Source organism: Octopus sinensis, linkage group LG5 (assembly GCF_006345805.1).
Source record: "Octopus sinensis linkage group LG5, ASM634580v1, whole genome shotgun sequence".
Classification (NCBI taxonomy): Eukaryota; Metazoa; Mollusca; class Cephalopoda; order Octopoda; family Octopodidae; genus Octopus; species Octopus sinensis.
Window position 1 is genome coordinate 102225097 of NC_043001.1, and position 16076 is coordinate 102241172.

Consider the following 16076-nt stretch of genomic DNA (forward strand, 5'->3'; position numbering starts at 1 on the left):
CAAAAGAGAGTAAAGCAACAGCCTTAATGTCGAAATGCAAGAAATTGTCTCTTATCCACAAATACTGCCAGAGTAAATTGCAGAACTATTTAAAGAAATCCATATATGGCCTGAGTAGGGATGGAACTAGGAAAGAAACTTCTAAAACATTGTGCAGGAAAAAAAAAAAATTAGATTGAGAAGTCAAACTTAATGTATTTTCTTGGATGAATAGGAATGAATTAAAGGAAAACAAATGCTAGATCTTCTTTGATTAGCAATTTCAGATTAGTCCTAAATTGGAGGGGTGGGGAACACACAACAAAAAGAAAAACAAGATGTAAAATAAAATAGAAAGCATTTAAATTCAATGCTTTAAACAGAAATCATTTAAAGTAAAAATGAAAGAGATGTTATATCGGAGAAGACAGATAAATATAAGCAAAGCTAAATGAATTAGTTTATGAATATAAACTTGAACACAAGATGCTTGCCCTCACTTCTAATCTACTCGCAAAGCATTAAACTTGCTGCAAATTCTCCCTGGCAGCATAAAATCACCTTGTACTACTGTTTTTTTTTCTAATAAGTATTTTTGTATAATATGCTAATTATTGAATTGAATTGATATTAATATAACTTGCTTATGTATGTATGAATCTATGTATCTATACAACATGCACATACATACAATAGCCTGCTTATATAAACAAAAGTTAGTTGACTACATTTATGAAGCAGTTCCTTACACATAAATGTGCCCTGGTTCCATATTTGTCAGAATTACAGAATTATAAAAATCAAACCTATCACAGATAGAAAATTTTCTGAAAAGAAGAAGAATCAATTTTCAATGTTCTTTCATTTTACAAAAATTCATTTTAAAGAAAATTATGAAAAACACTACCCAAAGAAGGATATTTTGGCAAAATACAGTCCACCATTAGGCATTTCTTCTGTTCTTGTTTTGTAGATTTATTTTACACAGGATTTTACAAAAAATATTCCTGAACAGATTACTTGTGTTGGTGCCAGTTCAAGGATTTCAAAGGTCCACCGATGATACAACCAAATTCTGTAAGTTGTTTCTCACTAAAAAAATTAATAGAAAAAAAAAAGAGAAAAACAATAAATAATAGCATCCATAACAACAACAACAATCTTGTCTTCTATAGGCACAAGGCCTGAAATTTTTTTGGGTGGGGTTGCTTATATCGACCCTAGTATTTCACTGGTACTTAATTTATTGACCCTAAAAGGATGAAATACAAAGTCAAACTCAGTGGAATTTGAACTCTGAATGCAAAGATGGACAAAGCATTTTGTTTGGCGTGCTAACAATCCTGCCAACTTGCTGCCTTAAATAATAATAATAAGAAGAATAATAGTAGTAAAGTTGATTTTTGCCTGTTATCCTTTTAGGGTTGATAAAATAAGGACCGGGCAAACACTGGGGTTTGATGTAATCAACTATCCTGAACCCTACAACATTTCAGGCCATGTGTCTATAATAGAAAGGGACAAGCATGAAACCCTGTACTGAAGTCAATTAAATACTACAACAGAGAGAGAGAAGAAAAAAGAACAAAAAAAATGTGAAGTCTATTTGTTGAGAATGTTTTACTGGCCTCCTTTCATGAATGCAAAGTAAATTTGGTTCTGGGCCCCTGCTCTTCTATTTCTAGCCAATTCTTTGATCCCACTTCAGTACTAATTACAACAATAACAACAATATGGCATTTAATTTTAATTGGACAGCTAACTGTAATCTTTGTTTTAAAGAGCATCTAATGATTTTCTGGAAAGGCATAAACATCACAACACATGACTATCTTGTGGCTATACATTTAAGAATGGCAACTACAAGCAGAAAGAGAGGCCGACCTTTGCAACCATCAGGGCATTATAAATCCATGACTGGATGCATGGTTTTAGTAAGCTATTTGCTCTTTACTCTGTCCCAAACTACTATTGCCAGTCTTTCTTACAAAAAATCTCTGCACCTAATTAAGAAATCACCACCACCACCACCACTACTACTACTACTACCACACTGCCACCATTGAACAAATTGAAATTATGTGAAAATGACTCATTCTTCAAGCATTAGTAGATTACTACAAACATTATTTCTTGTAGAAATTATGTAAATTGTATTTTCAAATGATACTGTTAACTATATTTTGTTGTGTTACAATATAGTTTTTTTTTCTTTGACACTCTTGACACTTAAAAAACCCCAACAAAAACAAGCAACAATAAGAAAACAAACAAAGCAGCCTGTTTGTGTTTCAATAGAATGAAAAATGACTATTAACATTTCAAATCTGATTTATTCTGTACAGAAGCAAAATTAATAAATAAAGTAAAGACAAGTTGGTAGGGTGGGGGTGACACGAGAAAAAAAAAAAACTACAAAAGAAAACAGCATACAATCAACAGCAAAAGTAACACACACAATCCTGATATATTAAATATGTGCGTCTTGCTTGTTTATTTCTTCTTATAAAAGATTTCATTGAAAATTTTTAGAATAGTTTGAAGAAGATTGATGAAATATCATTGAATGTGTTTCCGTTGTAGACTCATTGCAGAATTTGCAGCCTAATCGACAGGAAATTGAGCTTTTGTCACACCCTGCTCAACTGAAGATGTTGCTTTTGGAAGACTCATTGTTTAAACAATACTATGAGTCTTGGTGGTTAGTACATCAGAAAATATGGGGCTTACTGTTGGTTGCTATGCAACGTAGCATTTAATTTTGTCTAACAACAGGATAAGACTAATTGTAGCAGTTGTGGGTTGTTTTTTAGCCCCAGGCTCAGCCTCAGGAGTAGATCTATTATCAAAGTGTACCAGCAATAGCATCCAAGGGTTCTGCATATCATGGACTACACTGTCCAGTGTAACACTTTTTTTTACCTTCATTATGATTATACACGGCTGCTACCAATCTCCAGAATATTTTGTTAAATCAGGATTAGATTGAAAATAATTTAAGTGAAAGGGTCTGAGTTATTTCTAAAATCTCCCTTATATGCTTGAATTCTTCTTTGATCTCAGTTCAAAATTTGAGGGGTGGGGTGTGCTTTGTTGAATATCTGGTTAAAGAAACTATTTTCTTTATTCTTGTTTCAATGATTACATTGTAGGCGGCCAAAGAAGGATGTTTTGTTGCTATTTCTAGCAGGTTACATTAAGATTAGCTCATTTCTAGCTGTCAGTATGTAAGATAGACAGACCGACACGATAATGATTGTTGCATAAGATAATCCTCTTGACTGCTTGGAGATGAGATTGAGGGTATGTTCTTGTTTAGTCAGCTCTCTGCAGATAATTCGTAGAACATTGTTAAGCAGAAGCTTACACATTAATGTCACTAATGCTTCTCAGTTTAAGGTAAGCATATACTAGTCCCTTGTATCTCGGACAGAGCCTCACACTAAGGTGAGCTCCAGTGTATAGACAAGCCCTTCATACATCAGATCATTATCATCATCGTTTAACATCTGCTTTTCATGCTGGCATGGGTTGCACGGTTTGACTGAAGACTGGCAAGCCAGGAGGCCGCACCAGGCTCCAATCTGACCTGGCAAGGTTTCTACAGCTGGAAGCCCTTCCTAATGCCAACCACTTTGAGATATTTATAAATGTGGTGGGCAAAGAGGCTCCTTTTATATGTGATTTGTTACATATAAAACATTCACTCTCAACATAAGCTTCTACCAGTAAGTTGCAGAAAACAAGGATACAGGTAATCATACAAGGTGACAGTGCTAAGCAGTGATGTGTATAAATACAAATTTGTTACCAGCTCAAATATGCTTCAGGCATATTCAAACCTGTAAGAAAGTCATTTGCTGTGTTTTGTCAAGAAGAAAATTTCTCACTGGAGACTGAAATTTTCTTCGTGACAAAATACAGAAAATGGTTTTCTAATGGGTCTGAATATGCCCTGAGCATATTTGAGCTGGTCACAAGTTTGTATAGTTAATCATATACTACTAGGCTATTCAACAAAAACCATTTAAAAAACAAACCAATGTACCATCAGTATCATAACTTTATATAATATTGTTTTGTTTTACTCCTAGTGTTAAAACAAATTGGTTCTAAAACTTAAATATTAAATCAAAGTAGCAATATATCTGAGTTCTTTCAATAAAAATACTATTTTAAAAATTTGATTTGCTTATATTTCCCATTAGCAGTAAGTTTTGTGGCTTTAAATTCCAGTATTTCAAAGTTTTTAATAATTTTCCCCAATGAATGAAAATCTCCAGACAATCCAGAGGAAAAGTTCCAACTAGCTTAGGATGAAAGGGCAACAAATACTGTCACTAAACTATCAAAAACACGGAACTGGTAAATCTAGCCAATAGGCAATGTCTGAATATACAGCTTATACAAAGAAATATGATTAATTTGCAATGATTTGTGGGAATTTTTAGAAAGAGGCTATTTTCCTATTCTCTTGTCAAGCAACAGTCATTTATATAATGTCTGCCTCATATATATATAGCAAGTTCACTAAGACCTTATGAAATTCTCTTTCATCCACCAAATTCTCCAGTTGCCATTGCTGTTTTGGGTAATATTATCAGTCACTTAGAAACTTTCCAACATATTGTCTCTAATCTGGTTTCCTCTACTGAAATTACCCAGGAACCAAATGCTATCACAGTATGTAATTTTATTCCAATATATTACTGAAATATGTCTCCCTGCTGTCAATTTCCAACTTGCTCTATGTCATTAGATTTAGTAGAGGAATCAGGAAAATATTGTTGCCACTGTCACATACTCAATCTTCTCTTAATGACTCTTAAAGCTCTTTAATGTATAGCATGCAGTGCACTAATGGCAGCAGCAGCAAGCATAAGCTAATACATCTGGGGGTGTGATCATTGTATATATAACTGCATATATTTGTCTGTTTTAGTGTTAGTACAGGAGAACTGTCTAGTGTTAGGACAGTGAAGTTCTTAGGCATACTAGAGTGTCAAATATAGTTACCCTAAACGTTAGTGTATCTTGTGGGGCTATAGAATTTAGTAATAGATGAGTGAGTAAGAGAGAAAGGGGCGACTTTTCTATTCTCCCATAAAATGTTTTAATTCTTGGTCTTATAAACAAACCATGAAATAACAGTTTCTAGCTACCTTAGAATTCCAGAATTCTTCTTAAGATTGCGTGTTCTGTTGCAAAGTGGATGGAATGAGAAGTAAGTTTAACCAGAATACAGCCTGGCATCATAATCTAATACACAACTTTACTATAAATGTATACAGACATTTAATCAGATAACTGGAGGTTTGATATTTTTTAGAGCAGAGTCAAGCCAGGGGTTCCATAACAACATTAATGCATCTAAGAGACAAGCTGCATATCTTTTCCTTGGGCCACGGTGACTTGTCGAGATATGAGGTGAGGTGGATGGGTGAGTGGGAGATACGTTAAATGAAATGCTGAGAGGAAATATTGATTGGAGTCATAGACCTGCAAGAAGTGTTGAATACAAAATCTACAAAGGACGTATTCTGTATAATTGTAGTTTAGCCCCAGGCTAACCCTGGTCAAGCAGATCGATGATCCAAGGTACTCCATCTATGACCGTTTTGTCTTTTATTTAAATACAGTGTATCTAGGACCAAACTAACTTATGTATGCTTTGTGAAGTCACCCTATAATTTGAGAAATATCTGCTTGCTATTTCTAGCAAGGTAAATAACCATATAGAGACCTCTTTCTTGACTTGTGTTTAATACAGTAATTAAATGTGGAAGAAATGTTGCAGTTTGGTGGTTAGATGTGTGGTCGAGTCAGACACGCAGCAAATGGGGCACAGCAAGAGGGGGGGGGAGGTAGGAAGTACAAGTTAGCAAGAGTCAAGAGTTCAAATCTAACTTCAAGCACTGGACTGAACACCAAGGCAGTGTTCTTTAGTATCAATATTACAGACGAGGACTAAGAAAGCAAGAAATTTCCTACATTAAAGAACATAAGTTTCAATATAAAACACACATCTATAACTGTATTACTATATCACAGAGTGTATGTTCTAACATGTCACAGAAATTATTAAGTTTCTAAAATTGTATGATCTGTTAACAACATGATTTAAAAAAGAGTGGGTTTTTTATAAATAATTTTGAATAATATTTTTTAAATGCAGTTTTTAATGGTTCTCACTAAAAATTACAAATTATTAGGAGAAACCATAAAAATAAAACTTTTATATTACATAATTTTAGTTCATTAAGATCAAAAGATATCAATGGTTTCTCTCTTTCATTTACTCTCTTCATAAACATCTACACAAAAGCTAACATGCTTTTAGAAGCAAGTATATATTCACTGAAAAAACACATACATTAATGGTCTGTGAAATAGCATGTGACTAAACAGTGTGTGCTGTTTCCTGGATAGAATAAATAAATTCTGTTGCCTAAATGTCATAATTATTTCAAGAAGAAGAAAAACAAAAACAAAAAAATACTTGATCAGCTGCTGTGTCTACTTTCTACTGATCATATGGTTATGAGTTCAAACATGCTTACGGCTACTATCTTATGCTAAGTGAGATGTGACATTCTTTGATTCAATACAGGGTGACGGTGCCAAGCAGTGATGCACATAAATATAAACTTGTTGCCAGTTTAAACTTACTTGAGACACATTTGAATTCACAAGAAGGCCATTCACTATGTTTTGTGAGGGGGAAAATTTCTTGCTGTTGACAGAAATTTTCTCCATGACAAAACAGAGAATGGCCTTCTGACAGGTTTGAATGTGCCTTGGGCATTTTTAAACAGGTAACAAGTTTGTCTTTGATTCAATATTTTAATTAGTTTAGCTTGAAAATTTGCTTAATGACCAGCCCTAATAGTACTAGAATTAAAAGCTAAACTGTTCAGGCTATGGCTGGCCTGAAACAGTAGGTGAAAGCAATAAAATTGTAAGAAATAAATAAAGAAAATATATATAAAAAGTAAATAAAGTCATAGTTGTGGCCGATGCCAGTGTCACATAAATGGCACCTGTGCTAGTGGCATCCATTACACTCTTGGAGTGGTTGATGTTAGGAAGGGCATCCAGCCATAGGAACCATACCAAATCAGACTGAACTTGATTAGGCTTAATAATCCTAATTTAATCCTGGGCAAAGCTGGGCTATACTGCTAGCTTCATATAAAATAAAATATTTTAAACAATTAAGCCATTTAAAAACACACAAAAACTGTTAGATTCACTTCAACATTTAAATTTAATTTGCCAAAATATTTTTGTCACTTTGAGACCACGACCTGTTCACTGACAAAATTCTTAGCTGCATTTCAGAATTTTGTCAGTGAATTTGGTTGTGGTGTCAAAGAGACGAAAATATTTTGACACAAATGAAATTTAAATGTTGAAGTGAATCTAAAAGGTTTTGTGTGTTTTTGAATGGCTTATAAGCACCTTCCACGCTGCAATTGTCTTCCTTCCAGCACACGATCTCAGATCAGGTCACTTGCTATGCAAGTACATCCCCGTAAAAATATTTTAATATTTTGAAATTTAATCTGCACATCATCTCCATTGCATGTTTGTCTGCTTTCTTAATATTTACACACAGACATAAATTTAGCCCCTATTTAATGCGTTCAAATTGATTTAACCTTTGAATAATGGTCCAGAATGTCATGCTATCAGTTGAACTGAAGTCTAATTACAATAATGCTTCAAAACTGATGGTGGAAACGGTGAAGAACAGAGATTTATCGAACATGGAGTAAAGCTATGATTTCACTTCACAAATGACAATGAATAGGAGAAAATAGAATGCCCCCTCCCCCAGCTGATATAAAATCTAACAATTAACATAAAGATTGAATTTACCAGAGAAGTGTTGCCAAAGTCATTGCTGTCTCTAATTGGAAGAAGCTGTAGAAATTTCCTCAGGGCAGAGACTCATACACCAGCAGAAAAAAGATCAAACCCATGAATAATGCATAATGAATCAACAAGCAAAAGATTGCATTGATAACTTCCCCCACTTTCTAATAGCACATATTAACAATTATTTAAAGTATAATCACTTGACAAGAAATGTGTCTTGTATCTAGAAACCCATCGGTTTTATTTTTATCACAAAATCAAACTGTGTAAAGGATAGGGAAGCTATTCCATGACTAAATATTTGACTTGTTCTGCCAGAACTGTCGCCATACTGTCTGAATGATTTCTTCTCTATCTGTTGTGGATTTATGGAAGAAAAGCATGTAAACGTTTGTAAGCTTCATTAAATTGTTTCTGTCTCACAATGAAGGCCTTTCTCTTGCACTAAGTCTCCAGCTGATAGAAGACACCAGAGAAAGGGTATTGATGAAGGAATGGAGAGTAGAGGAAGAATTCAAAATGAGTGGAACATTAAATATTAAAGCAGAGAAAGCAACTTGTCGAATATAGGAAGGTTTGTTTAAAAAAACAGGAAAAGAATTGAAAATAAAAAAAAAAGACTGATAAAACAGTTAATTATTCAAAGAATGGAAATATTAAGCCTCTAAAAATGTTAATTTCTTCAAGACCAGTCATAAGCGAGTTGATTATAGTTATTTGATATGATTCTAGTACACACTGGTACTTCTCTCGACACCTCTTTCCTTTGGCAATGACCAGGCCAAGCAGAGCCGGAAGGGATGGATGAGCCAGCTGATATAGACCTATAGTTTTGAGAGAATCTTTTCTTACCAGTTGGAAACAAAAGAAGAATCTTTAATAGAAAATTACCATTTTCAGAAATAGTTCTAATTCTTTAATTATGTTTCATCAAAGTACACCATATATATATGTATATATGCAGAAGTATATATTCAGGGTGCTGTGAATAAACTGTCATCTAAATTACGCAAAAATGAAAATAACACTGACATCTCATTTTAACAGATATATTACCAAAATTACATAAAGATATCTTGAAATACTAAAGAGTAAATTTTTTCAATAAAATCGCTGTGTGTGTGCATGCAGAGGTATATTATTACAAATTTGGGATTTTACCATTAGAACAACAACACCTGCTTCAGGATAACCTTATTGTATGGAACGCACATAGAAAGTTATATCCAATAAAATAATATAAGCAGTTAAAAAAACCTACAATAAAACTATTTGAAAATAATGTTATATATATTTTCAAATAATTTTACTGTATGTTATAGTAGGTTTTTTTTTAACTGCTTATATTATTTTATTGGATATAACTTTCTATGTGTATTCCAGACAATAAGGTTATCCTGAAATAGGAGTTGTGGTTCTATTAGTAAAATCCCAAATTTGTAATAATATTATAAATGATACTGTTTACATTGCATTAGTAAAGTGTAAAATAGTAAATGTCCTGATAACCTAGAATACTTATAATTCCCTAAGATTTTAAAAATATGTAGAGGTATATATATATCCTTAAATCCTTAAAAGTGTTTTAGCCCGAATATATATGTATGTGTATGTGTGCGAGTAGAGGTATGTAACACATTTTATGAAATGGTACCTATAGGTACAGGGGTGGTTGTGTGGTAAGAAGTTTGCTTCTCAACCACATGGTGTGTGTGTGAAAGAGAACCGGAGTTGGTGTGTTTATGTCCCCATAACTCAGCAGTTCGACAAAAGAGCCTGATAGAATAAGTACCAGTCTTAAAAATAAAATAAAAATTAGCACTGGGTGTCAATTCATTCAATAAAACATTTCACAAGTCAGTGCTCCAGCATGCCCACAATCTAATGATTGAAACATGTCAGAGATATAAAAAAAAGTACGCTAGAAATAATGGAAGTGTTTTTCTTTTTTTTTATGAAGTTCACACCAAACTACTAACATATCTGTGTCTGTCTTAGAAGAAAAGCATAACTGAACAGATTTCTATTGCAGCATGCATTGTTGTACTAGATATTTAATTAAAACTGTTTTATTATCAGCCAGGACCACCTGACTGGCTTCCGTGCTGGTGGCACATAAAAAGCACTATCCAAACGTGACCAATGCCAGTGCCCCCTAACTGGCTCCATGCTGGTGGCACATAAAAAGCACTATCCAAACGTGACCAATGCCAGTGCCCCCTAACTGGCTCCCATGCTGGTGGCACGTAAAAAAGCACTATCTGAACAAGATCAATGCCAGCGCCCCCCTGACTGACTCCTATGCTGGTGGTATGTAAGAAGTACTATCCAAATGTGATCAATGCCAGCACCCCCCTGACTAGCTCCCATGCTGGAGGCACGTAAAAAAGCACTACACAAACGTGATCAATGCCAGGCCTACCTGACTGACACCCATGATGGTGGCACATAAAAAGCACCCACTACACTCTCGGAGTGGTTGGTGTTAGGAAGGACATCCAACTGTAGAAACATGGCCAGATCAGATTGGAGCCTGGTGCAGCCGCTGGCTCTCCAGACCTCAGTCAAACTATCCAACCCATGCCAGCATTGAAAACGGACGTTAAATGATGATGATGGAGATGATAAACTTATCATTTAAGTAGCAGTGTTTTACCTAAGATGCAAAAAACAGTAAGCTCTGAGCATGCGTGTATGAATGTATGTATGTGTGTGTGTGTATACTTGCCTGCATACACACAGAGACGAATGCACACTAAACGTGGATACATAAAAAGTAGTGAATAATAGAATGGCAAGTAGGTGTAGCACAACTAGTGTTGTGACGAAAGAAATGTAATTTAAAGAACAAAATAAATTTATGTTTCAATGATTCCTAAAAATTGACTTTTGAACAATTTTTTTTTACATCATATTTCAAGCAGAAATACAATTTACTTTTTGTGAATCATTAAGCCAAATAAATCTAAATAACTTAATTGATAAAGATAAAATTAAGAGAGATAACAGGAAAACCTGATCTAGATAATTTGTGGAAAAAATCCAATTTTCATTTTTTTAATATCTTCAGTGATAAATGATGAGATCTGTGTGACATACTGAGTAAGTGGAGTCATCCTTGTACACTTTGAATAATCAATTATATATGTGTGGTGGTGGTGGTGGGGCAATGGTAGGGCAATGGTGTGGCCGTGTGGTAAGAACTTTGCTTCCCAACCTCATAGTTCCTGGTTCAGTCTCCTACAGTGTAGCATCTTCGGCAAGTGGTTTCTACTATAGCCCAGGGCTGACTAAACCCATGAGGGTGCATTTGGCAGATAGAAATACAAACCTGTCATAGGTGCAGGAGTGGCTGTGTGGTAAGAAGCTTGCTTCCCAACCACATGGTCCTGAGTTCAGTCCCACTGCATGGCACCTTGGGTGAGTGTCTTCTACTATAACCTTGGGTTGACCAAAGCCTTGTGTGCGGATGTGGTAGACAGAAACTGAAAGAAGCCCATTGAATATGTGTGTGTGTGTGTGTATTTGTGTGTCTGTTTGTCCCTACCACCGTCACTTGATGATCAATGTTGGTGTGTTTACCTCTCTGTAACTTAGCAGTTCGGCAAAAGAAACTGATAGAATAAGTACTAGGCTTACAAAGTATAAGTCCTGGGGTTAATTTGTTTGACTAAAGGCGGTGCTCCAGCATGGCCGCAGTCAAACGACTGAAACACGTAAAAGAATACATATATCCATATCCATGTATATCAATGTGTGTGTGTGTGTGTGTACATGCATGTTACTATGTACCTGACATTGCATGATACCTGGAAATGGATGTCACCATCATGCAATAATCTGTGGAAAGATGCTTAGGGATGGGACAATATTACCTTGGATAGAAACAGGAGACGGTTGGCAACAGGAAGGCCACCCTCCCTTACAAAATCTACTCCAATAATAAATTGTCTCAGCCATGCAAGCATAGAGATGGGGATGTTATGACACTGATGATGATGATGATGATGATTGTTTTTTGTACTTCCTGCTTTTTCCTATTGTCATTTCTCTCAATCTGCACTTATTTCTGTGTTCCTTTCTGTTGAAGAACATAGGCTCAAAACATAAAAGACTTTCTCACTTCCTGAGCGTTAAACTTTTACATCTGTTTGTTGTTTACACACCCACTTTTGTCTTTTTTTTTTTTTTTTTGTAAATTCTCACTATATATTACACACTCACGTGGTCAGTTTTATCCTGTCTCCACCACATAACACTTCAGACTTTTCTTGGACTTTTCTACTAGGATTCTCTACCTGGACTTTCTTCTACTCACCTACACTCGGACTCCTACACTTTGGCTGCACCTCTCCTACCCATGGAAAACACTTGGACTCTACCTTTGATGAGAAATCGCTCCATTACACCACAATGTTCAAACCTTTTGAACTTTTCTAAACTTTTTTGTATTTCTGCTTTTTCCTATTGTCGTTTCTGTCAATCCACACTTATTTCTGTTTCCCTTTCTGTCGAAGAGCATAGGCTCAAAACATAAAGGACTTTCTCACTTCCTGAGTGTTAAACTAATACATCTGTTTGTTGTTTACACACCCGTCTTTGTCTTTTGTTTTTTTTTTGCAAATTCTCGCTATGTATGTGTATGTAATGAAAAATTGATAAATTGTAGTGATGAGTGGAGAAAAAAGAGAACATTTTGGATATTGCTCTTCTTATGGAAAAGCTGAAAGGAGAGAAATTAACGAGAGCTCTCCTTTCATGGTGGCACTCTCTCCAAAACATAATCCACTCCTCATACCATGTTCACTTTATTCTTTTAATCAATTTCACCACATACTATAAGTCTTACTGATGTAAAACACCAGCCTCTTAGGATTATGTTTAATCATATATGTATATATATATATATATATATAATATATATATATATATATATATATATATATATATATATATATATATATAAATATTGTATAGGGTGTTTGGGCTAAATTCCATGAATTTTTGTGTCTCCTTTTTTCAGGAGCAGCTTGGTGCATTGCTGAAGAGTCAATGGCATTAAATATGATAAAGATTAAAGCTGCAGTTTAAAAAAAAGTTAGCTGACATGGAGGATAGGAAGGGATCTGAACACTGGGAAAGTGTTACTTGTATCATGATGGTTCATGCTGGGTATCAAAATACCAACATTGTGTCTTCTGATGCTCAATGCTCTGTAAACACTGTAAAGGCAGTAAGACTTGATATGGAAGCTGCAATGGAGGCTATGAAGCTCTGGTCAGCAGGAAGGGACACAGCAGGCATTTTGACTGTGTCCACTCACTGGAATTCATCCCATCCCCACATTTTTGATGACTATGTAAATCTGCTGGAGACTATGGTTAAATCCTGGTTGGAGCGGGTTGCTGCTGGAAGGCCATATGTGTGGCAGCAGGATTCGGCTTCTTGCCATAATTCCGGAAAGAATCAGAAGTGGCTGTTGGATTATTTCTATGACTTCATCAGATCCAGTTTCTAGCTTCCCAGTTCCCCTCGATTCTAATGCCAAAGATGTGTGGGTTTTAGTGGCAGCAAAAATACCTAACTGCAAACCAAGGCTTCAACAATATGTATTTGTCTAACCTTTGACAACATGATAAAAAAAATAAACAAACAGAAGAAACAAATATGAATGACTGTGCATGCATAATATATTAAACAACAATAACAACAACCAGAAATGGGGGCTCTGATCTGTGCTGCCCAAGAGCATGCATTAAAAACCAATTACATCAAATACAAGACTCCGCCGGTTACGACGACGAGGGTCCCAGCTGATACGATCAACGGAACAGCTTGCTCGTGAAATTAACGTGCAAGGCTGAGCATTCCACAGACACGTGTACCCTTAACGTAGTTCTCGGGGATAATCACGTGACACAGAGAGTGACAAGGCTGACCCTTTGAAATACAAGTACAACTCATTTTTGCCAGCTGAGTGGACTGGAGCAACGTGAAATAAAGTGTCTTGCTCAAGGACACAACGCGTCACCGGGAATCGAACTCACAACCTTACGATCATGAGCCGAATGCCCTAACCACTAAGCCACGCGCCCTCACATTACATCAAATACAGAACAGAAAACACATCAGAAAGAGATAAGTGCAGAATTTGTGGACAAAATGGTGAAACTGTATGGCATATTACCAGTCAATGTATGCCACTAGCCCAGAAGGAATATAAGAGATGTCATGACAATATAGCAAGGATTGTCCATTGGACACTTTGCAACAAGTATGGACTTGACAGAGCAAAAAAGTGGTACGAACATAAGCCTGAAAGCATCATTGAAAATGATAATGCAAAGATCCTATGGGATTTTGTGATTGAATGCGACCATGAGATAGAGAATAGGAAACCAGACATAGTGTTAATTGAGAAAGAAAACGAATGATGCTAGATCATAGATATAGCATGCCCAGCTGATGACAAGGTAAGGAAGAAAGTCAAGAGTTATGACAAGTTAGCTTGGAAAGTTAAGCAGTTATGGTCGATGAAAAAGGTGGTAGTAGTACCAATAATTGTTGGAGCCCTGGGAACAGCGAGTAAAAATCTTGAGAAGTACATGGAACAAATACAGGCTGCAATAAGGGTGGAGCACTTGCAAAACACAGCACTGCTTGGAACCAATCAAATACACGAAAAATAAGGGGTGTTACCCTAATTCACTGGTAGTGAACAGCTGACACCATAACACATCTCCAGCATTAGAATCTGTGCAAAAACAAAATAATAATTATAACAATAATAATAATAGGGGCTGCAATAAAGGTGGAGCACTTTCAGAAAACAGTACTGCTTAGAACTGCTTGAATACACCAGATGGTGCTTGGAAAATAAGGGGTGTTACCCTAATTCACTGGTAGTGAACAGCTGACACCGTAGTACATCCCCAGCATTAGAAGCTGTGCAAAGACAATAAAATAATAATAATAATCCTTTCTACTATAGTCACAAGGCCTGAAACTTTGGGAGAGAGGGCTAAATAGATTGCATTGACCCCAATATTCAGCTGGTACTCATTTCATCAACCCTGCAAGGATGAAGGCAAAATTGATCTTGGCAGGATTTGAACTCAGAATGTAAAGACAGATGAAATGCTGCAAAGCATTTTGCCTGGCATGCTAACGATTCTGGCAGCTCACTGCAGCCGTAATAATAATAATTAATTCTTTTCATTGGCCACAAAGACTGACACACATGATTAGAAAACATAAAGGGACAAAACCGGACGAAAGGGTTTTGTCCGTTTGTGAAAAAATCGTGTAAAAACAGTGTAACAATCAAATAATATAACAACGAAAAACTCCCAATAGGGGGAGGCATTATGAAAGGTTCCTGGTGGAAAAAACCCATAAAAGCCAACAGGAGCCTGGTCAAACGGGAGGGGGGGTAGAGAGCCCCTTTCTCCTTTTATAATACCTTTTTCAATTACAGGCAAAACCTGAGAATTGGTCCATTTATACTGGCCATTCTTGCACAATTCACCCTACTTTCAGAAAACTTGCTATCAGATAGCACTCTCCTTTCTAACCTCATCTTCCTTTTCAATAATAATAATAATAATAATAACAACAACAACAATCCTTTCTACTAAAGGCACAAGGCCCGGATTTTGTGGGAGGGACTAGTCGATTACGTTGAGCTCAGTATTTGACTGGTACTTAATTTATTGACCCCAAAAGGATGAAAGGCACAGGTGACACTTGTGGAGAGGGCATTCCTCAAATATCACCGGATACCTGTTACCAGCCATAGTGAAAAAATCTGGGAAGACCAGATTTCTTGTGGTTGATTGGGTCCACAGGGTCAAAACAGCTTTTGGCCCAACCCAATCATTCAGCAGCAACATTTTCACATTTAGCAGCTTGGATCTGCTGCCAAGGGCTGGCTCGCAAACCTGCAAGCCTCCTTATGGGTGTCAAACAGCAGCCACACCATTGCATATTTAGCACCCCTAGAAATAAATCTTATGGTTGGCAGATACTCTGCCAACTCTTCTATTTCTATTTTTTTGAAGATGGCGATGGTGTTGAGTGACTTCAAATATGTCCCCAACACCACTGTCCTCTCCCCAAAGTCTTTCACCCTCTCTTTGGATGGGACAATCTCTCACTCCAAAACAGTGCCCACTTTCTTCGCCATGTTTAGAAGAAAAGTTCAACAAGTCCAAAAA

The 16076-nt window shown here is 36.0% G+C and overlaps 1 protein-coding gene across 1 annotated transcript in view; it reads right to left on the bottom strand.

Moving 5' to 3' along the window:
- Positions 1-856: 856 nt before the first annotated feature.
- The window catches only part of LOC115212233 (serine/threonine-protein kinase greatwall-like), a 788337-nt gene continuing 773117 nt past the window's right edge, over positions 857-16076 (bottom strand). The window contains exon 16 of the mRNA XM_036502979.1: positions 857-1071. Within this exon, the coding sequence (XP_036358872.1) occupies positions 1025-1071 (47 nt within the window). The 3' untranslated portion in view covers positions 857-1024. The remainder of the gene's footprint in view (positions 1072-16076) is intronic.